Consider the following 25,283-nt stretch of genomic DNA (forward strand, 5'->3'; position numbering starts at 1 on the left):
TACTGAAATCCATGTAGACAACATCTACTGCACTATCCTCGTCAATCCTCCTCGTTACTTCCTCAAAAAATTTGATTAAGTTAAGACACGACCTTCCCCTAACAAAACCATGCTGACTATCCCTGATTAATCCATTCCTTTCTAAGTGACAGTTTATCCTGTCTCTCAGAATTGATTCTAATAATTTTCCCACCATTGAATTCAGACTGACCGGCCTATAATTATTTGTTCTATCCCTCGTACCCTTTTTAAATAATGGCGCAACATTCGCAGACTCCCAATCCTCTGGTACCTCGTCTGTATCTAGTGAGGATTGGAAAATGATCCTCAGAGCATCCGCTATTTCCTCCCTGGTTTTCTTTAATAGCGTGGATACAATCCATCCGGCCCTGGTGACTTATTGACCTTCACGGATATCAGTCTCTCCAGTACATCCACTCTCACTATGCTTGTTATATCTAATATTTTACACTGCTCCTCTTTAACTAGAATATCTGCATATTTGTTTCATCCCTCTCCTTAGTGAAGATAGAGACAAAGTACTAATTGAGAGCCCTGCTCACATCTTCAGCATCAGATCACAAGTCTCTGATCGGCCCTATCCTTTCCTTAGTTATTCTCTTGCTCTTAATGCACTGGTAAAACATTTTTGGGTTTTCTTTGATTTTACCTGCCAACATTTTTTCATATCCTCTTATTGCTTTCCTAATTACCATTTTTACTTTACCCCTTACTTTCTATACTCCTCTAAGCCTTCTGCAGAATTAAGCTTTTTGTGACTGTCATAAGCTTTCTTTTTCTGCTTAATCATACCTTGTATACTTTTAGATAACCAGGGGCCTCTAGATTTGGCTGTCTGCCCTTTTTCTTTGTTGGGGCATGTATACCCTGTGCCCATAGAATCTCGCTATTCAATGTCTCCCACTGGTCTGTCACTGATTTCCCTTTAAGTAGCTGTAACCAGTCTACTTTCACCAGATCACCTCTCAGCTTCGTAAAATATGTCTTTCCCCAATTTAGAACTTTTAGCCCTGTTCTATCTTTATCCTTCTTCATAATTATATTAAATATAACTGCATTATTATGGTCACTATCTCCAAAATGGTCGCCCATTGCTACTTCACCCACTTGCCCAGCTTCATTTCCTAAGACTAAATCTAGGATTGCACTCCCTCTCATTCGGCTTGTTACGTGCTGGCTAAAAAAGTTCTCTTGAATGCAGTTCAAAAATTTTGTGCCATCTGTGCCTATTAAACTGTTCGTATCCCAGTTGATATGAGGGTGGTTGAAGCCCCTAACTATTATTGCACTATTGTCTTTGCACTCCGAAATTTGCCTACATATTTGCTCTTCTATCTCCTTCGCAGTATTTGAGGGTCTATAGTACACTCCTAGTAGTGTGGCTGCCCCTTTCTTATTCCTGAGCTCAACCCATATGACCTAATTTGATGCTTCATTTAGTATATCATCCCTCTTCACAGGTATAATTAATTCTTTAATCAATAATGCTACAACCCCATCTTTTTTAGCCCCCACTCTATCCTGCCTGAAAACCCTAAATCCAGGCTTGTTGAGCTGCCATTTTTGACCCTCTTTAAGCCAAGTTTCCGTTAAAGCAATGATATCATGCTGCCATGTGTCTATCTGTGCCCTCAGCTCATTGGCTTTGTTTGCTATACTCATTGCATTTAAGTAAATACTTTTTAACATTGCCAAATTCCTGTGCTGTAAACCTTTGCTTCTTCTGTCTTTCAGAGTCACCTGCTAATTTCCTGTCTCCCGCTCACTGCTTTAGATTTGTCCTATCTGAATCTGTCCACAGGTTCCCATCCTCCTGCCAATCTAGTTTAAAACCCGCCAACAACACTAGCAAATCTCCCTTCTTGATATCACGTGGGCTAAATGGAATTGGCTGAAGACTGGCATCTGTGATGCTGGGGAACTCAAGAGGAGGCAGAGATGGATCGTCCAGCCCGTACTTCTGTCTGAACATGGTTGCAACTGCTTCAGCGGTGTCTTTTGCACCAATGTGCTGGTCTCATCCATCGTTGAAGATGGGGATATTTGTGGAGTTTTCTCCTCCAGTTAGTTATTTAATTGTCTACCAACATTCACGACAGGATGTGGCAGCACTGCAGAGCTTAGGTCTGATCCGTTGGTTGTGGGATCGCTTAGCTCTGTCTATAGCATGCTGTTTCTGCTGTTCAGAATGCATGTAGTCCTGTGTTTCAGTTTCACCAGGTTGGTATTGCCTTTTTGAGTATGCCTTGTGCTGCTCCTGGCATGCTCTCCTGCAATCCTCATTGAATCAAAGTTGATCTCCAGTTTGATGGTAATGATAGAGTGAGGGATATGCTGAGCGATGAGATTACAGACTGTGGTTGAATACAATTCTGCTGCTGCTGATGGCCCCAGCGCTTCATGGATGTTTTGAGCTGCTAATTGGTTCTGAGTCTGTCTCATACAGTACACTGGTTGTGCCACACAACATAATGGACAGTTTCCTTAGTGTGAAGACTGGACTTTGTCTCCACAAGGATATTGCAGTGGCAAGTCCTACTGATACTGTCATGGACAGATGCATCTGCGACAGGTAGTTTGGTGAGGGTGAGGTCAAGTTGGTTTTTCTCTCTTGTTCATTCCCTCAACTGCTGTAGGCCCAGTCTTACAGATATGCCCTTCAGGACTTGGCCAGCTCGGTCAGTAGTGGTGCTACTGAGCCACTCTTGGTGATGGGCATTGAAGTCTCACATCCAGAGTACATTCTGTGTCCTTGTCACCCTTAGTGCTTCTTCCAAGTGGTGTTCAACATGGGGCAATACAATTCATCAGTTGGTGCCATGAGACTTCATAGGGTCTGGAGTAAATGTGAGGACTCCCAAGACAACTCCAGCCTGACTGTATACCACTGTGCCACCACCTCTAGTGGGTCTGTTTTGCTGGTGGGATAGGACATACCCAGGGATGGTGATGTTGATGCCTGGGACATTATATGTAAGGTATGATTCCGAGAGTATGACTATGTTAGGTTTGTTGCTTGACTAGTTTGTGGGACAGCTGTTCCAATTTTGACACAAGCCCCAGATGTGAATAAGAAGGACTTTTCAGTGTCACTTGGCAGGGTGTGCGGTTGTCATTTCCAGTGCCTAGGTGGATGCCGTGTGGTCATTCTGGCTTTATTCCTTCTGAACTTTTCCATAGTGGTTTGATAGAACTGAATGGTTTACAAGACCATTTCAGAGGGCAGTTAAGAGTCAATCACATTACTGTGGATTGAGAGTCCATAGGCTAGACATGACAGCAGACTTCCTTCCTTGAAAGGGGGTTAATGAACCAGATGGGTTTTTACAACAATCCAGTATTTTCATCATCAATATTACTGAGAGTCGCTTTTAATTTCAGATTTTTTAAATTCATTAATCAAATTTAATCTGTACATTTAAACTTGTGTCTCTAAAGCATTAGCCTAGGCTCCTGGATTACGAGTCCATTAATATTGCCACTCTGCCACTGACACTCTTAATGGCCCATAATAGGAGCCTTGATTATACAAATAGGCAGCAGATCCACTCCCCAGCTCACCTCCAGCCTGCCACTGGGAAACTTTCCTGGCAGCGGAATGTGTCGGGCAGCTTCCCTGTTATTCTATCAGTCTCCATACAACCAGCTGGTTATGGTAAAATTGAGTCCCAAGCATCTTAACTTATAATCTACTCCGCTTGTGAATAGGTGTAGGAATGGGCTTCTGAATATTGCATTGAAACCAGTAGTATATGAAAGCGCCAATCGATATGCTGATCTTCTAATTTTGTCTTTTCTGTTTTGCAATGCTTATTTGTTCCTATTGGTAATTTTTGTTTACTTTGCTGAAGTAAATCTGCTTCTTAATTATTTTATAGCTTCTCATTTCATATAGGTTTTTGTACATATCATTGAGTGATTTAAATGAAAGCAGGTCAGGACCCCTTTACATAGCAAACAAATGGCCGACATCACCCCGTGATTTGTGGTTAGTTTGAAGAAATAGTGATGGTGGTGTTGCTTGACATAAAAATGGCATCGTGGTCCGAAAACATTTGACCATTTGAATACTCTTAGACCCCTCCTTGTTCCTGGCAGATGCGCTGACCATCTAATTTGAGGTGCACCCAATAGTGGGCTGACCTTCAGTGGTATGTCAGCAATTATTTCTTTCAATTTTTTGAATTGTCCTTAAGAAGGTGATGGTGGTGAGCTGCTTCTTGAACTGCTGCTTCTGGTGTAGGTACACCCACTGTGCCATTAGGAAGGGAGCTCCAGGTTTTTGAACCAGCCACAGTGAAGGAACAGTGATATGTTTCTAAGTTAGGATAGTGTGTGCCTTGGAGGGGGACTTGCAGTTGGTGGTGTTCCCATTTGTCTGCCGCTTTAGCCCTTCTAGATGTTGTATAGTTAAACAATAAATTGCAAGGTGTGTCATGAATTGCGTATTTTTCTTTCTCTGATAGCCTGTCCATTTGAATGGAATAATTTATTTTTGAAGGAATTAACTATTGAACTCTTTGGCTGGAATTTTCTGGCCCCATTGGCGTCGGGAGTCATGGTGGGTGGGGGTGGGGCAATATGGTGAGAAGGCCAAAAATCGGTTTCACACCGTCATGAAACCAGTTTGCGATCATCTGCTCCACCCATATATGACAGGCTGCATTTCCTGCTGCTGCACGTCAGGAACCTAATTTCAATACTTTAACATCTCAATATAAGCCCTGCTCTCCGGAACCATCCTCCAACGCTGAATCATCCAGGCACATTGGAGTGATACATGTTTCACAACTGTACTTACGTGAAGTGCACTTGGCGAGCTGCACTTCACTCGGGACTTCGAGGTTTGTTTTCTTACCTTGCTTCGGAAGCACTCGCAGTCATTAGTGTCAAGTTTCACAGGCAGCACCACATCACTTTTAGGGGGCTCACGGGCAGGCCTCTACCTATCAGACCAGCCGTAAGGTGGGGGGTGACTTTTCAATGACTGCAGAGCTAGGGCTTGCTTGGGGAAGGGGGAGAAGTGGCCTCAGGCAAGGGAAGAGGCTGCAGGGTGAGGGCTGTAATGGGGAAGGGGGGTATCCCAGGGTGTGTGTGTGGGGGCACATGTTGATTTGTGCAAGTGTCCTCAAGTTGGTGAGGGCTGAGGAGGCAGTCTCCAGAAGAGATGAGGCCAGATGGAGGTGTAATGTGTGTCTGAGTGAGTGACGACGTTCCTTGAGCTGGCAGTGAGTGAGATGCCAGTGAATGTGTGATGTGTGTGTGTGAGTATGTGAGTTTAGAGTGATAAGATGGCTGCCTTACCCTGGCAACACGGATGAGATCTTTCATCTATTTTCTGCACTGGATGGCTGACCTTTTGTGTGCAGCATTGGCACTGACCACCTCTCCACCGCCTCCTAAGCCAGTGGTGAGACTGATGAACTTCCTGCGGCCAGTGTGGGGGTAGATGATATCACGGCAGGCCTCCACAGCGTACAGAAGGCATCCCAGGTATACATCACTGAATCGGGGGCTGTACTCTTCTTGGCTTTTGTGGGCCATGCCTTCACTGGAGCAGTCCTAGGCTGCAAGCAGTGAGAGGTGTGCACACAGCTGCAGTTTAAATATGGCACCCTGCTTGAGGAAGCGGCGAGGTAATGGCGTGACGGACAAATCGGAGGCTGCCCTCCAGCGAGGTGGCATGTTTCCTGTGGCTGCATAATTAAAGAGGCAGAAATGGGACAATACGGCATGAAAACCCGCCTTTGTGGCCAGTGGGTAAATCAACTTTTTTCCCACCCAATACCGCGCCATGTGCAAGTCTGGGACGATTCCGCCCTTTATCTTTTTTTTTTGCTTTTGTGGCAAATTCGAGGGGAAGTTGTAATTAAGAACCATCAGAAGTTATTTTTTAAACTGGTCATACTTAATAATTCAGTACCAAGGATTCTGGCTAGTGGAGCAAGATGTTTTGCTATAGTGGACTGTGGCAGCTAATAAGACAGGTGAAGGCAACCTGCCAGATTGAATATTGGCTTCTAGCTGCACACATGTGCAAATAGTGAGGTTTCCAAACTTCTATGACAAGCTCTTAGGCCTGATTGTTCAAAGTTGGCATTCTCTAAGAGAATCTTCAAGAAAACAGATTCATTAAGTCACATGACTTTTCCTTACAGCAGAATACATAGTGATCAGTGAGGGAGAAATGTTTGTGTATGTTTTTCACTTCACCATAACTGCAGCTGAACAAACACAGCTATTTTATGTGTTTTTTTAATCACTTGTGTAGAACACTTCCAAAATATGAAAAGGGTTTATTTAGTTTCTTACTTTAGTGGAATGTTATTAGAAAAAAGGCACTGATGTTAAGGATCTCTACAATGCTATACCTTTCATATTTAATGAATAAACCAACTAATTAAAGTTACTTTTATTATTGCAGGAACTAAATATAACTTAGTTAATACAGTAGCTAAATTTTTTGGAATCAAATATTGGTGTCAATACAGTACAGTAGAAGACTGTTACAAACTGTTGTAACTTTAGTTTTAGTATTTTGATAATTAAAATGAAACCATTAAGAATTTGGAGGGTAGGTGGTGGCGTAATGTAATGCCCTGGGGAGCCGGGTTCGAATCCTACCACGGCAGATGGTAAAATTTGAGTTCAATAAAAATCTGGAATTAAAAGTCTGATGATGACCATAAAATCATTGTTGATTATTGTAAAAACCCACCTGGTTCACATTCACTAAAATCCTTTAGGAAGGGGAATCTGCTGTCCTTACCTGGTCTGGCCTACATGTGGTTGACTTTTAAACACCCTCTGAAATGACCTAGCAATCCAATCAGTTGCATTAAACTGCTAAAAAGTTTCAAAGAAATGAAACTGGATGGACCAGCTGGCATCGACCTGGGCACTGGAAATGACAATGGCAAACTCCGCCCTGTTGACCCTGCAGAATCCTCCTCACTAACATCTGGGAGCTTGTGCCAAAATTGGGAGCGCACTCACAAAGACTAGTCAAGCAACAGCCTGACATAGTCATACTCACAAAATCATGCCTTACAGCTCATGTCCCAGACACCACCATCACCATCCCTGTTACACTGGCAGGACAGACCCAGCAGAGCTGGCAGCATAGCGGTATACAGTCAGGAGGGAGTTGCCCGAGGAGTTCTCAACATCAACTCCAGACCACATGAAGTCTCATTGCATCAGGTCAAACACGGGCAACGAAACTTCCTGCTGATCACCCTCAGCCGATGAATCAGTACCCCTCCATGTTGAACACCATCTGGAGGAAGCACTGAGGGTGGCAAAGGTGCAAAATGTACTCTGGTTGGGGGACTTCAATGTCCATCACCAAGTAGCACCACTACTGACCGAGCTGGTCAAATCCTAAAGGACATAGCTGCTATACTGGGTCTGCGGCAGGTGGTGAGAGAACCAACAAGAGGGAAAAAACATACTTGACCTCATTCTCCCCAACCTGTATGCTGCGAATGCATCTGTCCATGCCAGTATCGGTAGGAGTGACCACCACATAGTCCTTGTGGAGACAAAGTCTGGACTTCACATTGAGGATACCCTCCATTGTGTTGTGTGGCACTACCGCCATGCTAAATGGGATAGATTTCAAACAGATCTAGCAACTCAAGACTGGGCAACCATGAAGTCCTGTGGGCCATCAGCAGCAGCAGAATTGTACTCAGCCACAATCTGTAACCTCATGGCCCAGCATATCCCCCACTCTACCATTAGCATCAAGCCAGGGGGTCAACCCTGGTTCAATGAAGAGTGCAGGAAGGCATGCCAGAAGCAGCACCAGGCATACCTAAAAATGAGGTGTCAACCTGGTGAAGCTACAACACACGGCTACTTACATGCCAAATAGCTGCAAGCAGCAAATGTTAGACAGAGCGAAGCTAATGCGCAACCAATGGATCAGATCTAAGCTCTGTAGTCCTGTGACATCCAGCTATGAATGGTGATGGACAATTAAATAACTCGCTGGAGGCGGAAGCTCCACAGATATTCCCATCCACAATGATGGGGGAGCCCAGCACTTCAGTGCAAAAGATAAGGCTGAAGCATTTGCTACAATCTTCAGCTATAAATGCCGAGTGGATGATCCATCTCGGCCTCCTTCAGAGGTCCCCAGCATCACAGATGCCAGTCTTCAGCCAATTCGATTCACTCCACATAACATCAGAAACGGCTGAAGGCACTGGATACTGCAAAGGCCATGGGCCCGGACAATATTCCGGCAATAGTACTGAAGACTTGAGCTCCAGAATTTGCTGCGACTCTAGCCAAGCTATGCCAGTACAGCTACAACACTGGCATCTACCCAGCAATGTGGAAAATTGCCCAGGTTGAAAAAGCAGGACAAATCCAACCTGGCCAATTACTGCCCCATCAGTCTACTCTTGATCATCAGTTAAGTGATGGAAGGATCATCAACAGTGCTATCAAGTGGCACTTGCTTAGCAGTAATCTTCTCACTGACACTCAGTTTGTGTTCCGCCAGGGCCACTCAGCTTCTGACCTCATTACAGCCTTGGTTCAAACATGGACAAAAGAGCTGAACTCCAGAGGTGAGGTTAGAGTGACTGCCCGTAACACCAAGGCTGCATTTGACAGAGTGTGGCATCAAGGAGCCCTAGCAAAACTGGAGTCAATGGGAATCAGGGGGAAAAGTCTCTGCTGGTTGCAGTCAAACCTAGCACAAAGGAAAATGGTTGTGGTTGTTGGAAGTCACTCATCTCAGCTCCGGAACATCACTGCAGGAGTTCCTCAGGGATGTGTCCTCGGCCCAAACATCTCCAGCTGCTTCATCAATGACCTTCCTTCCATCATAATGTCAGAAGTGGAGATGTTTGCTGATGATTGCACAATGTTTAGCACCATTCGTGACTCCTCAAATACTCAGGCAGTCCATGTCCAAATGCAGCAAGACCTGGACAATTTCCAGGCTTGGCTAACAAGTGGAAAGTAAGATTCATGACACACATGTGCCAAGCAATGATCATCTCCAACAACAGAGAATCTAATCATCACCCTTTGACATTCAATGCCATTACCATTGCTGAATCCCCCAGCATCAACATCCTGGGGGTTACCATTGAACAGAAACTGAGCTGGACTAGCCATATGAATACTGTGACTACAAGAGCAGGACAGAGGCTAGGAATCCTGCTGCGAATAACTCAACTTCTGACTTCCCAAAGCCTGCCCACCATCTACAAGCCACAAGTCTGGAGTGTGATGGAATACTGTCCCTTTGCCTGGATGAGTGCAGCTCCAACAACACTCAGGAAGCTTTGACCCAATGCAGGCCGAAGCAGCCCGCTTGATTGGCATCCCATCCACAAACATTCACTCCCTCCACCACCGATGCACAGGAGCAGCAGTGTAAACCGCCTACAAGATGCACTGCAGAAACTCACCAAGGCTTCTTAGACAGCACCTACCAAACCCACAACCACTACCATCTAAAAGGACAAGGGCAGCATATACATGGGAACACCACCACCTGGCAGTTCCCCTTTGAGCCACTCACCACCCTGACTTGGAAATATATCGCCGTTCCTTCACTGTTGCTGGGTCAAAATCCTGGAACTCCCTTCCTAGCAGGACTGTGGGTGTACCTACACCACATGGACTGCAACGGTTCAAGAAGGCAGCTCACTACCACCTTCTCAAGGACAATTAGGCATGGGCAATAAATGCTGGCCTAGCCAGCGACACCCACATCCCTGAATGAATAAAAAAAAAATTCATCTGATTAAATACATTGGTTTTACATTCAAAAATAACTTTTCTGTTAGCTTTTTAATAAAATGTATAATTTTATAGCACCTAAAATTATCATGCCATAAAAATGCACAGAGAGCCGTGCACAGATTTACATAAATTCACTGCTCCGCTGCTTTTTAAAGCTGGGATACAAATTACATCTTAGGATATAAGAACTTAAAAACAAGAGATGGCTTAAAGCTGCTCTACCATTCAAGTGATTGTCTTCTTGTTCTTGATTCACCACCCGACCCCACCAGGTGAAATAGTTTCTCTGCATCTACTCTACCAAGTTCTTTTAACATTTTAAACACCCTGATCGGTTCAACCCCCACCCCATATATTATATACGTTCACTGAATATATCAGTGAATCAGGGGTTCTGTTGAAAGCACAAGCTTACAGGAGTGTGCCATGTATCAATGTGACCTAGGCATCAGGTTTTGCAGTTAGGCTTTGCATCATATCATTCACATGTTAAATTAGTCTGGTGAAATGAGTAGATACATGGCAGCTTTCATTTAGTACAGAGAAGCAATGCATTTTGGAAGGCAGAATGAGGAGGCAATATAAACTAAATGACACAACTTTGGAAGGAGTACTAGAACACAAGGGAGTTTATGGACACAAATATTTGAAGGTGACAGGACAAGCTGATAAGGCTGCTTAGAAAAATACATGGGCTGGATTTTTAGTTTGGAGTCAGGAACCCGATGCCTGGATATACCATGTTCTGACCCTGACGCGATCTTCAAATGGAAATCAACTAATTGGACTGGGGGTGAGTGTGGTGCCCAATCAGCGGTGCTAGGAGTGGCATGGGGGCAGGAAGCAGCTTCAGACTGCAATGTTGTAAGACAGACAGCTGCCATGACAGGGCTCGCCGTTGCCTTGCTGAATGGTGCAGGCAGCAAATCAGATGTTTAGTACCGTTAAGGAGCATAAAAGTGGTCAAACATTCACCCGGAAGGTAGGTAAAGCACTTTGTTTCTATCACCCTGTTTTTCCTTACTTTGAATCATTATCCACATCAAACAATGTCCAACCGCATTGCTCCCAACGGCTTATCACTTATGTGCACAGGACCTCCCCCAGCCCTGCTCTTTGAAAATTCCCTTCCCCTCCTCCTTGGCCCATTAACCAGCCCCTCAGTAAGCCTAACAGGCTATTAATTGGAAGCTAGTGGGTCCCTGACTTCCTCCCCACCATCCTCACTTTGAAAATTCCCGCCACTCCCGAAGGCATTGAGATTCAGAGACGTTTTCCAGACACACATCTTCAATTCACGCCCATATCCATGCAGGCTCCTAAAGGGTATTCTTGGCTTTATGAATAGCAGCATAGAGCACAAAGGCAAAGAAGTTATGCTACAAAACACTGGTTAGGCCTCAGCTGGAGTATTGTGTCCAGTTCTGGGCATCACACTTCAGGAAGAATGCCAATTCCTTGGAGAGAGTGCATAGGAAATTTATAGAATGGTACCAGGGATGAAAGGATTCAATAACGTGAACAGACCAGAGAAACTGGGGTTGTTCTCTTTAGAGCAAAGAAAGCTAAGGAATAATTTAATAGAACTATGAAAAATCTGATGGGTTTTAATAGAATGCATGGGATGAAACTGTTTCCACTGGCTGGTGGGTCAGTAACCAGAGGACACAGATGATTAGCAAAATAATGAATGGGGAGGAGAATATTTTTACACAGCAAGTTACTATGATCCATAATGCACTGCCTCAAAGATGGTCGAAACAGATTCAATAGTAACATTAAAAGGACAAAGACTTGAACAGGAGAAAGTTACAAAGCTATGCAAGGTGAATGAGCAGGGAAATGGGACTGACTGATTAGTTCTTTCAAAGAGCCAGAGCAGGCATGATAGGTCGAATGATGACCGCCTGCACTATCTGATTCTATTATCATTCCTTTGAATCCAGCCAAGTCAATTTTATTGTTTCCATGAGACATCAATTGATGGATAATTTTTGAATTCTTCAACAGAACACCCCTCTTCCCCCGCACCCCTCTCCCCACACCAAGAAAAATATACACAAAGCAAACACGCTTAGAAAATAATGAACAACGTGGGATTGGAAATGACATCAAAGAATGCCCCAAATTTAGTGAATTAGGCCAAAGCCCTGGTCAATGAAATTTTGGGCCTCACTATTTGTGCCTCTCGTAACTAAAAGCTAGTGTTCAATTGGAAAGCCAATCCATTTCTTTTGGCTAAGAAATTCCACAAGGTTTGAAGATCCATAATGATGACTTTTTTTTTTAAATTGTGTGCTATATCAGATTGATTTGATTTAATTCAATGAGAAAGATCTTTTTGGTGAATCCAAAATACTTTGAAATTTTGGTGAAATAATACAATGAAAGGATTGATTATGCCTGGAATGACAGATCAGGTTTTTTTTTTGTTTGTGCTCGGATGTGGATAATGCAGACAAAGGCTGCATTTTGTCATGAAATTCTGAAATTGAATCTTCTTGCTGTGTTTGAATTATGAACTTGTTGTCACTAGAAATAAATAGTTACTGAAATTGGGGATGCAATTTGATACATGCAGGCTCGAGAGTCGTAGTCAAGTCCTCCATCACAAAGTTTAATTAATAGAATTCAGAGTCTCTTGCAATAAGAATTTCTAATATGTAGGGACTCTACATTATGCAATTTTGCTCTGGCTGGTAATTCAGATGATACTGATTAATGAGTTGCTTCTCTTAGCCCACGAGGAAAATTGAATGCTGTTGACAAATACAGGCACTATACTGATAGGAAATACAAAAGCAAACTACTGTGGATGCTGAAAAGCTGAAATACAAACAAAAATGTTTTCCTAGACTGTTAGGAAAGTCTGGATGCGTTGGCTGAATACTGTGCCTTGGATTTATTGGTTACATGCAATGAATTTATTGTGGACACTGACACCAAATAGAAAAAAATATGTATTAAAAAATTCTGCTAGTTCTTCTTCCAGCTGCCACCAGCACAAGAAGTACAGAAAATATAGGATATATTAAAGCTTCCTCTAGAGCACTATGGGATAAAATACTTTACGTTAGTATAACATGGATAAAGTTAACCATCGTCTTACTCTGCATGGGCTACTACATTTTTGAGCTAGATTTTCCTTGAGCTCTGTGTCACCAGCCATTCCTGTAGGCAGGTCTTATGTATCATTTAAGCTAGAATGCACTTCTTCCTGCCTGATAGTGAAACCCAGGGACTGGAAATGAGATTTCTTATTCTGTGTACCAACTACTAGTAGAATTCATTTAGCATAAATCTGTAGAGGTATGGCTTAAGAACTAGCAATTTTAATGAATGTAAATGTTGAGACAAAATTTACATGTTTAATACATAGTGGGCTGCATTTTACGTGCCCTCGCCGGGCATATTTCCAGCAGGGTGGACATGTAAAATAGGGTGAATGCCCACCCCACCACCTTCCAACCCACTCCCGAGCTCACCCCCATAATACAGGGGAGTGGGTGGGCGGCGAAATCGGCAGCCCGCCCACCATATTCAAATAGGTAATCAAGGGTTAATTAGGCTTGTTACCAAGCCAATTGACCCTGATAATACACTGCCCATGCCATACAATGTTTGGCATGGGCAGCTGGGTGGAGTTGCAGTCTGTCTTTTTAAATGCAACCTTCAATGGGCGGGAAGGAAGGGGGCTTCAGAAGCTGCCCTTTGCAGATCAGGGGCAACCCCCCTCAGATCGAAACCCTCCTTTCTTCCTAAACTCCCACCAGCCTTAAACCTAATCCCACCATCCCTCCTGCCCCCTCCCTGACCAGCCAAAACCCTCCTTGCCCAAAACCCTGGAATCTTCTTCTTGCAGCCCTGGCAGTAGCCACTAACGTGCTCCTGGCGCTGCGGAGACTGAGGGACTGATGGAGCTGCTGGCCAATCCAATTGGCCAGCAGCTCTGGAGGGCAGGACTTCCTCCCTAGTGAGGGGTGGAGGTCCCATTTGGCCATTGTTAAGCCCGCCTGCAGCGTGTTATGGCTACAGAACAGGCTGGCGTGGAGTGGGTTGGTGACTTTACTTCCGGGGGTGGTGGAGGGGGGTGGGGGGCGTGCCATCTGCCCCCCTGTATTATTCAGCCTAGTGTCATTAACATTAAATTTGGTGATAGGTACCAAAGATAAGCTTTGGCCCACTGCAGTCGTATCAAGTCGTAAGAAGAGAGACATTATGATAATAGAAGAAAATGAAAAGGTAGCAAAAAAAAATGAGCACTTAAAGATTATGATAATTCAGTTTAAATGCTAAATAAATTGGTAGTATGATTGAACCAAAAAAGAAGAAGTATTACAAAGAGCTAATTAACACACATGTAAAGAATAGGTGTATTTAGAGGAAAGTAACGATTGAGGAATATGAAAATAGAAAAAAATAACAAGCAAACAGAATATTCAAGGATCAGCAGAAAAAGAAATCAGATGTAATTTAAAAGCAGAATTATAAATGCCTTCTGCAGTGTGTGCTTTAAGTAAAATGAATCGCTCTAAACTGTACAGCATTGCAGCTATTGGAATGTGGAACTGCACAAAGGTTACCCCTAGAATTAAATCTGGAAATTGCTCTTGGCAATATTTGTGGAACAATATATTCTCATGATACTCCTCTGACAGCAATTTGAACTTGTTAATGGTTAATGTCGCTGCTAAAATGCCCTAACAATGTATTGAGCCTTTGTCCAATAACGTTATAAGCAGTAATTTCAATGTTGCATGCACCAAAATTGATCCACTCTCAACAGTTTTTTTGTCTCTACTTAGGAAATTGTGTTAGTGGTATTTTTCGGTGCTGAATATATGGTACGACTGTGGTCTGCAGGCTGCAGAAGTAAATATGTTGGTGTTAAAGGAAGGATTCGGTTTGCCAGAAAACCTATTTCAATTATAGGTAAGGATTTCAAGGAATTTCTTTCAATTATCTTAACTTTAACCACCGATATTTAAATCAAAGCCACATATGCTTTCTTGGGATAATTATCAAACAGAAAATATCCTGAGGTTCTGCATAAGTATCTGACTTTGTGACAAATACCAAAATATAAAAAAAACTGCAAACAGTATAGATTTACTATTGCATTGTAAAAAGGTTCAGTGACAGATGTGGAATAGTTGAATAATATAGAATAAAACTTTGAATACACTAAATGTCCTCACACTAACATTGGGCGAATTTTCCGTTTTTCAGACTTAGTGTGGCGGCGGGCTGGATAGTCAGCGGGTTTCCTGCTGATCGGCGGGGCGGGTTCTCACGGCTGATCTTCCACTTGAATGCTGATTAATTTCATCGATGAGCTGCTCGCCGAATCGCGTGACGGTGGGCACTGATTCGTCCGCCTGCCATTACTGCATAGGGTCGAAGTTACTGGCGCCATATTTAAGCAACGTCCTAGCATACATTCACTCTATGCAGGCCAACTGTGTGGTGTGGCCGAATGCAATGTCCTCCAGGAGAAGCAAGCCCGCAATCCCTATGTGCCTCGACTCAACCACGACTCCCTGATGACTCTCCTCTAGGCCGTGTGCGAACGCTAAGATGTCCTCTTCCTGAGGGATGGAAGCAGGAGGGCGACCAACCTGACTTCGCTGGCCTGGGAGGAGGTCGCCAGAGAGGTCCGTACCCATGGCACACAGAAAAGAAACAAGCTGCAGTTCAGTAAGAGGATGAATCATCTAACCCACTCCGCTAGGGTAAGTCTACCTTCTACTCATTCTAGACTCACACTTTCATAAGGGCATCAGGCACTCTCAGGGGTACAGCCAACAGGGATCTCACACATTATTAGCAGAAGAGACATGTGCACTGAATGCCTCACACACACTTCAACATCATCACCATCTCATATATCATCCTGCACACTCAACATCTTCTGCTCTTACTGGGTAGGGCACAGTACACAGAGCAGCCATGCATGCTTCCCAACTTCTGTAGCCGTCCATTCTCATCACCTTCTGTTCCATCTGTCTTCATACAGGCAAAGCTAGCCCACAACAAGAGGGAGAGATCCCAGACTGGTGGGGGAAACCCTGAGATACAGGAGCTGACACCATTCAAGGAGGAAGAAGCCAAATTTGCAGGGGAGGACAGGGATCCTGTGGTGAAGGCGAGATCAGCCTCTCCCAGCAAAGCAGTACGGATGAACCTTCCATTAATTGGATACATCATGACCTTTACAGTGAGTTAAATGTAATGTTGGATTCTGCCTACTCAGAAACTAATTCTATCTTCTGTCTCTTCCAGGCACCAACAGGAGCAGCCCGAAACAAACCTCCAGCTAGCCCCTCAGCCCCAGCCCGTCCACCTTGGATAATGATGCTGAGGACCCAATAGATGTCGAGCCATCACTGCGTTCACCTGCACCCTCCGCCTGTGCAGATACACACACCCCAGTGCGTCCTACATCTAGATTTGGCTTGGGTTCACTATCTGGAGAACACCTCATGGACACATCTCCCGAACAGTTGGAGGCAGTGACAGCCCAGGTCTCTGGCACTCGGAGGACTGCTGGAGAACAGGGCCCTGCTGAGATGAGTCAGATGATGAGCCTCTGTAGTTGGCCATTGCACACATGCTGGAAATACAAAGACAGGCAGGGGAACATCAGGCAGAGTTGTCAGAGGCGGTCACCAAACTGGAACGAAGGATGGAGGAGTCAGTCTGCGTTCTCTCCAATATTGTGACTCCAGCATGCAAGTGCATCGAGCTCTCCATAGGTAGGGTGGTGACCACCTTGGAAACCACAGTCCAGCAGTTTCTACTGGATTTGTGCAGCCCTGCACCCCATCGCTCTAGGCATTGGTGGGATTCATCAGTGGCTAGGTGAGAGGGGAAAGGAGCACCCCGATCTCCCTCCAGATGCCCCCTCTCCTCAGGGAGTCAGGCAGGGGCCCTTGGGCACCCAAAGAGTGGAGGAGCGTGGGCCGGATACCCCAGGACCATCCACACAGAAGCCTCCAAGGGTGTCAAGCCGCTCCCAATCCCCGTTGTCTGTGGCCCCATCAGCTCCAGGTGCTGAGGAGGGTGCACTTGCCTCACAGCAGGAGACCCAAAGTAGGGCCCTGGGCCTCCAGAAGATGCCCGCCAAAGTTATCTCAGACAACAGGGCATAGCGGTCAGCAAGTTGCCTCCATCTCTGCTGCAGATGTCAGGGCTGCGCCCAAGTGTAGTGGTATGGTGTGTAAAGTTAAGAAATTATGAATGCACACTGGCGGCATGGGTGCTCATTCACTGTATATATTTGCAAATGTAATTTGATTTTATCACCCAATGTCTCAGGGTGTGAATGCCTCTTGCTTATGTGCTGTCTTATTTCAAGGGTGACCTAAGCTCCCACTCCTCAATGGTCTGCCTTCATGTCCCTCAGATTTATGTCATGTTTTGCAAAGTCATGTTATTTACTTGCCTCCCTCATCGAAGGGAGATGTGTCAGCCCAAGCCTGAAAGTGCGTGCAGATACAGAAATTTTAAGTTTTGCAGCATTCAATAGAATTATGTGTGCTCCTGTGCCTTAGAGGGTGACATCTAATGTTGTGGCATCAGCACTGAGCTGTGTTCCTTGAGAGTGTGAAAACACATTTCCTGGATGCATTATGTTCACTGTAACCAAGTTAAAATCTAAATGGCTGCTGAATCGTGATGGTGATGGTGGCAAAGACTGCACAATGTGCAGTCGATTCAGGTTGTGCGCTGGTTTACTGCTTTCACATTGCACAGGTGCCACAGGCAGCATTGGATGCAGACCTTTCCAAAGCTGAAACCTTCGTGATCCTTGTGGGTTGAAAGCTGAGCTTCCTCGAGATGTTGACAGTTGGAAAGGACTTTCTGATTACTTCCATGCTTCTAAAGGACAGGAGAAATGCACACTTGTCATCTCGTGTGGACCTTTCTCCTCCTGGAACCTAGTGGCAATGAGCGTGTCACAGGCACCTCTTTCATGTTGTACGACTGTGATGACATCCTCACGTGGAACATCTCCATCCTGGACCTCTTCAGATCCCGTCCCTTCCAAGTCCTCCTTGAAGAGAAAATATCTGCTTCTTCCACATCACCCTCTTGCAAGTGATCACTCCTCTGAGGCGCCAGGTTGTGCATTGCACAGCAGACCAAGATGATATGGGACACCCTCTGTGGAGAGTGCTGTAGAGCACCACCTGAATGGTCCAAACATCGGAAGTGCATCTTCAGGATGCCAATGGTTTGCTCTATGATGGACCTTGTCACAGAATGTATCACAGTTGTATCTCTCCTCCGAGGCACTTTGAGGATGACACACTGGTGTCATAAGCCAAGTCTTCTGCAGGTACCCTTTGTCAATGAGCAGCGAACCCTGTAAGCGCCACAGGCCCTCTAAGATCTGCAGTACTTGAGACTGACTCAAGATGTAAGAGTCGTGAGATCTCCCAGGGAACCTGCACAAACATGCACGATCTTCTGATGATCGCAGACCAGCTGCACGTTGAGGGAGTGGAACCCTTTCCCGTTGATGAAGATCAGTGGCTGCTGCCACAGAGCTGATAAAGCACCATGTGTCCAATCTATGGCAGCCTGTACTTGTGGGAAGCCGGAGATTGCTGCAAATCCCAAAAATCTAGCGGTCTGGCTGGTTTCATTGTGAACTGGATGTAATGATGTGCCTTACTATAAAGGGCATCCATAACGTCCTCTATACATTTGTGTGTGGAGGACTGAGATATGCCGCATAGGTTCCCAGGATCCCTGGAATGAGCTGCTTACAAAAAGATTGAGTCCAGCAGTCACGTTTACAGCCGCTGGCAGGGGATGGCCTCCCAGTCCATGTGGTGTCAGATCCTCCCCAAGAATGTGGCAGATATGAGCCATCACACCCCTTGACAACCAAGGGCCCTCTCTCTTGGTTATCTCCAAAAATGAGAGTCTTCTTTGGTACACTCTGGGTTGCACCAGTCGCTTCCATGTGATGGGTCTCAGCTCCCCAGCCTCTGGGTCTTCCTGGGTCCCCCTGGACCATGCACCTCAGGCCTACGCACTTCTCTAAACCCTGCCAGATGGCAACGGGCTCTTTTTCTTGTCCTTATTCTGAACATTGCCATCAAAAAGGCAGCATTGTGTGCAGCCTCCATTCTGCACTCTTCCTCCTTCCTGGGGCCAGATAGGTCAAACACCTGAATGCAACTTAGTCTGCAGTCCGAGGCTGAAAACCAGTGTGAAGTCTTAGGCTGTGCTCATTAGATATGTGCCATTCCCCAATCCACCCTTACACCTGAGGAGCTAACTCAAGGATCATCTATGCCTATTAATCCCTCCGGCAACTTGACAGCATGATCACAAATAGGATTGGAGAGGGTTGCGCTCAGCTATGTGATTTCAGACTCATCCAAGGCACTGTCAGGCTACCGCATTTGGATTTGAATTCACCCCTGCCTTGCACTTTTGGTATTTTTGGAAGCCTTGTGTCCTGGAAGCCTTGTCTATTCCACAATGCTCTGTGCAGAGCCTCATGGGCCACCTTGCAAATGGCATATGTCCTGCAGCTGTGCTCCCTTAGTGGTTTGATCCCTCTTCCCTTCTCACATTCCTGTGATGGCAAAAGGCTCAACGAGACCAACTCAAATGTGACCCCAAACCCTAGTGTTACCGCATTAAAGCACACCGTGATTTTGTGTTCCTGATTCATTAACTTTTCATAAGTATTCATAAGCCTTCATAAGTATTTTCAGCTGACAGCCTTGATCCATGGCAAAGTTTTCTAAGGTTTTTTTTAACTGCATCATTCTATTGGACAGTCAGCATGGTGGTGCTGCACTTTTACTTTGAGACCAGCTTCCAACCTCCCTCCCCAGTCACAGTGAAAGTCCCTCCGATCATCCAAAAATCCCATGATGTGCAGATAGACCTCCTTCCCTTCACTTTCCTTCCTTCCCCAGTTACCCTGGAGCTCATTGTAATTGTTGTGGACCTCCCTGCCCTCTCCCCTGAACCAATCACTATCGGTGTCCCTATGCCCCATGTGGACCTCACTCCTCCCCATCTTGAGGCCACCTGTACCGTCACATACCGAGACCACCCCCAGCGGAACTTTGAGTTCCCCTCCCTGTATTACGCCATACATAGCCCTATAGCATTGCATGCAGAGCCCCAGGACTGGCTTTGATTTCCCACCCCGACAATGTATACACAGCTCAAAGTGGCAAATGAAGTGAAGGTGGGGAGGTGCATGCTATTTTTTTCCGGTCATAACTCAGACCTGTCTAATTATTCGCTGCCATGGCGCTAAATTAGGAGGGAGAACGTGATTTGTGATTTTAACGAGTATTCATGACATCCTAATGTGTGCAAATGTGGTTCCTGACATGGATCAGTGGGAAAGTTGACCTGCCATTAGGCCACCATGAAAGTCCTGAGGGGAAATTTCCAACTTATTTTCCCACCGGCAGATAACAAACTTTTGGCCTCACGTCCAATTTTACATTCCCGTCTGCCACGATTCCTGCTGCTGAGGTGCGGAAAATTCCACCCATTATCTTGGTAAAGAAAGTAAATCTAGGAAAAGCATCATGCCAGGCCATTCCTGTGTCATAGAAGAAAATGAGAGTAGGCTCCTTGATTGCTCTTTCAATTGCTGTAGGGGTAAAATATAACGTGGGTGAAATTCTAGATATGTTTTTACTATTTATAAGTTGTAATTTCCATTGGGATTGAAATAAATTAGAAACGATAGCTTACAATGGTCTGGAACTGTTATTTGAAAATTGTTCCAAGTGTTGTTTTTGAATGTTTACTACTGATGTAATAAATTTTTTGAGGCATTATCTTGAAAAGAATAAAGTAATATCTTTATCATGTTATATTTGAAACTAATTGGCATGCTTGATTTTGATTTGCAGATTTGATTGTAGTGATTGCATCCATTATAGTGCTCAGTGTTGGATCAAATGGCCAGGTCTTTGCAACATCTGCCATCAGGTATTTCTCTGCAGTTTTATAAATTAAAATGAACATACAACCGACACAATTAATTTCTGTCCATTGGACCAATTAGATTTCAAGATTCAGTAGCTGCAGTGCAGAGTTCTGTTTAGCTGAGAGCTGCTGTAAAACTTGGAATTGATTACAGTGAGATCCATATCAATGTAGGGCAACATTGTAAAATCTTTGGTATATTTACAGGTAAAAACCGAATTTGGAGCTTAATTTTGAAATTATTTATCATTAAATGTTTAGATATTTTGTGACGTTAGGATCCCAAGACCAAAGATTTTGGAGATAGGCAATTTTTTTGTAGCATCTACTGATCAAGTTCCTCAGTGCTTAATTAGAAAACAGTGAAATGTTCCTGTGAAACCTCACAAATGGCAAAATCACGAAGGAGGAACATGCTTTTGAATGGGCTCAATTAGATAGGTTCCAGCTATGCGAGGGCAGCATTGGTTTGGGCAGTTTTTAAAAAATTTATTCATTCTTGAGGTGTGGGCGTCGCTGGCTAGGCCAGCATTTATTGCCCTTGAGGGCAATAAAGAGTCAACCACTTTGGTGTGGGTCCGGAGTCACATGTAGACCAGACCAGGTAAGGACTGCAGATTTCCTTCCCTAAAAGACATTAGTGAGCCAGATGGGCTTTTACAACAATGGTTTCACAATCATCACTAGACTTTTAATTCCAGATTTTTTATTGAATTTAAACTCCACCATCTGCCATGGTGGGATTTGAACCCAGGTCCCCAGCACATTGCCCTGGGCCTCTAGATTACCAACCTAGTGACAATATCACTACACCACCACCTCCCCACTTTGTAGCAACTTCTTCTCATTACAGTATATCTACTCGCATGATTAAATTTTACATTCAATTTGAGGGAGAGGAGAGTGGCCTAAGACTAGTATTTTAAACTTAAATAAGGGCCATTATGAGGGCATGAAAGCAGAGCTATCAAAAGTGAACTGGCAATTTAGATTAAATAATAAGTCAATAGAGATGCAGTGGCAGACATTTAAGGCGGTATTTCAGAATACACAAACATTCCAACAAGAAACAAAAATTCCAAGGGGAGGACCCACCATCCAAGGTTAACTAAGAAAGCTAAAGATAGCATCAAATTTAGAGAAAAAGCCTATAATTGAGCAAAGATGGGTGGCAGGTCAGAAGATTGGACAAAATATAAAAAACAGCAAAGAATGACTAAAAGGTTAATAAGGAGGGAAAAATTAGAGCACAAGAGAAAGCTAGCTAGAAATATAAAAGTTCCTGTAGACATTTAGAAAAGAAAAGAGTTAACAAAGTGAATGTTGGTCCTGTAGAAAATTAATCTGGGGAGTTAATATTAGAAAATAAGGAGATGGAAGATGAATTGAGCATGTATTTTGCATTGGTCTTCACTATAGAGGATACAAGTGACATCCCAGAAATGGTTGTAAATCAGAAATTGGAAGGATGGAACTCAAAAAAATTACAATCGCCAGGGAAGTGGTACTTAGCAAATTGTTGGAACTGCAGGTTGACAAGTCCCCTGGTCCTAATGGATTTCATCCTAGGGTCTTGAAAAAGTGGCTAGTGAGATTGTTGATGTGTTGGTTTTAATTTTCCAAAACTCGCTAGATTCAGGGAAGCTTCTATTAGATTGGAAAATAGCTAATGTAACTCCTTTATTCAAAAAGGGAGGGAGACAGAAAGCAGGAAACTTTAGGCCAGTTAGCTTAAAATCTGTCATCGGGAAAATGTTAGAAGCTATTATTAAAGACACCATAACAAGGCACTTAGATAAATTCAAAGTAATCAGGCAGAGTCAGCATGGTTTTGTGAAGGAGAAATCATGTTTGACCAATTTATTGGAGTCTTTTGAAGAAGTAACAATGCTGTGGATAAAGGGGATCAGGTGGATGTACTGTACTTAGATTTTCAGAAGGCATTTGATAAGGTGCCTCATCAAAGGTTATTGCAGAAAATAAAAGCTCATGGTGTAGGGGGTAACATATTGGCATGGATAGAAGATTGGCTGGCTAACAGGAAACAGAGAGTTGGCATAAATGGGTCATTTCCTGGTTGACAAGATGTGACGAGTGGTGTGCACAGGGATCTGTGCTGGGCCTCAACTCTTTACATATAAATGATTTGGATGAAGTGGCTGATGGTATGGTTGCTGACGGCACAAAGATAGGTAGGAAAGTAAGTTGTGAAAAGGACATAAGAAGGCTATAAAAGGATATAGATAGATGAAGTGAGTGGACAAAGATTTGGCAAATGGAGTTTAATATGGGAAAATGTGAGGTTGACCATTTTGGCAGGACAAATGAAAAAGAAGCATGTTATCCAAATGGTGAGAGATTGCAGTGCTATGTGATTCAGAGGGATCTGGGTGTCCTAGTGCATGAATCACCAAAGATTAATATGCAGATGCAGCAAGTAATTAGGAAAGCTAATAGAATGTTATTGTTTATTGCAAGGGGAATTGAATACAAGAGTAGGGGGGAAATGCTTCAGTTATACAGGGCATTGGTGAAACCACACCTGGACTACTGTGTAAAGTATTGGTCTCCATCTTTAAGGAAAGATGTAAATGCTTTGGAATCAGTTCAGAGAAGGCTTACTAGATTAATACCTGGAATGGGCATGTTGTCTAATGAGGAAAGCCTGAATAGGCTAGACTTGTATCTGCTGGAGTTTAGAAAGTAAGAGGTGACTTGAAACATATAAGATCCTGAAGGAACTTGACAGGGTGGATGTGGCTAGGATGTTTCCTCTTGTGGGAGAATCTAGAGCTAGGGGCCACTGTTTAAAAATAAGGGGTTGCACATTTATGACAGAAATAAGGAAAAAAAAATTCTCTTAGAGAGTTGTGAGACTTTGGAATTCTCTTCCTCAAAAGGTGGCTGAGGCAGCCTTTGAATATCTTTAAGAAAAAAGTAGATAGATCCATTTAAGCAAGGTTATTGAAAGGTTATTGGGGGTAGGCAAGAATGTGAAGTTGAGGTTAAAGTAAGGTCAGCCATGATCTTATTGAATGCTGGAGCAGACTTGAGGGGCCGAGTAGCCTACTCCTGTTCCTAATTTGTATGTTTGCATGTTCACATACACTCCTACCAGAGCTCCTGGATAATGGTGTTGAGCAAGAAAGCTGATTTCAAAGGCCAATCGAATAAACTCACAAAGACGTCAGTAAGTGTACTCCGTGAGTAACTGACCCCAAAACTTACTTGCTGTATCCTCCATTTTAACACAGCATTCCAATCAACCAGAGTTCCATACTGATGTTACAATACTCCAGACGTCATGTCTAACAGTATTCAATTTGCCAGAGTATGTCTCCCTCAGCTTTCAAAGATCTTTTGCAAAATTAATTAATGATGAAAGTGATATCTTAGGGTAAATTAAATGATCCCATACTCGAGCTGTGCTCAAAGGATGTACTTGTCAAAGAATCAGTGCAGAGATTCAGACATTTCAAAAGCAGATAAACAAACATTGCTCCTGCGATGGGTGATGCGGTGTACAAAGCACAAAGCATGGACAAGTGAAAACATGAACAAGGAAGTCACGAAAGGCAGGACTTTACTGTAAGGATAATCCGGGGCGGTACTAGCATCAGTGGTTATGTGGATGAAATCGGCTTTCTAGTCCTTATCAGCTTCCTCTTATTTAGTTTCATTTGTCTTTGTGAAAGTTTCAATTATGCCATTTTTTGATCATTCGTGATTTTCTTCTGGTGCATCAAAATCAGGAATTTTTGACCGATTAAAATCCCCAGATTTGTTTTGTTTGCCCTTTTTTCGAATGTCTGTCTTTTCTGTGCAGCTCTAGGGGTAAAAAATAATCTGAAGCAGCACTACACGGACTATGTTGATTCATTCATGAAATGATAAAATACGACAAAGTGACAGCATAACAAGAAATAAGAACAGGAGTAGACCATATAGCTCCTCGAGACTGCTCCATTGTTCAATACAATCAAGGCTGGCCTTCCGCCTCAGCTCCACTCCCCTGCCTGTTCCCTACATCTCTTGAATCCCTGAGAGACCAAAAATCTGCCTATCTCATCCTTAAATATACTCAATGATGGAGTACCCACATCCCCCTGGGATAGACAATTCTAAAGATCAACAACCCACTGAGTGAAGAAATTTCCCCTCTTCCCATTTCATTCCTAAATGATGGACCTCTTATCCTGAAATTTTACCCCTTTGTTCTAGATTCTTCAGCCAGACGAAACAGCCTCTGCGCCAACCCCCTTCAGAATCAAGCCCCTTCAGGATCTTGTATGTTTAAATGAAATTTGACGTTTAAATGAGGTGACCGCTCATTCTTTAAAACTCCAGAGAGTATAGGCCTAATTTATTCAGCCTCTCATCAGAGGACAACGCTCTGATCCCAGAAACCAGACTAGGAAGCCTGCACTGTACTTACAATGCAGATATATTATTCCTTAAATTTGGAGGTCAAAACTGGACACAGGTGTGGTCTGACCAAGGCTGTATACAAC

General features: G+C 43.9%; 1 protein-coding gene across 1 annotated transcript in view; it reads left to right on the forward strand.

Moving 5' to 3' along the window:
* kcnq1.2 (potassium voltage-gated channel, KQT-like subfamily, member 1.2) overlaps positions 1 to 25,283 on the forward strand; it is an 877,535-nt gene that overhangs the window by 127,574 nt on the left and 724,678 nt on the right. Inside the window, exons 3-4 of the mRNA XM_078568568.1 lie at positions 14,598 to 14,724; positions 20,697 to 20,775. Of these exons, the coding sequence (XP_078424694.1) occupies positions 14,598 to 14,724; positions 20,697 to 20,775 (206 nt within the window). The remainder of the gene's footprint in view (positions 1 to 14,597; positions 14,725 to 20,696; positions 20,776 to 25,283) is intronic.

The sequence above is a fragment of the Cetorhinus maximus genome, chromosome 22 (assembly GCF_964194155.1).
Source record: "Cetorhinus maximus chromosome 22, sCetMax3.hap1.1, whole genome shotgun sequence".
NCBI lineage: Eukaryota > Metazoa > Chordata > Chondrichthyes > Lamniformes > Cetorhinidae > Cetorhinus > Cetorhinus maximus.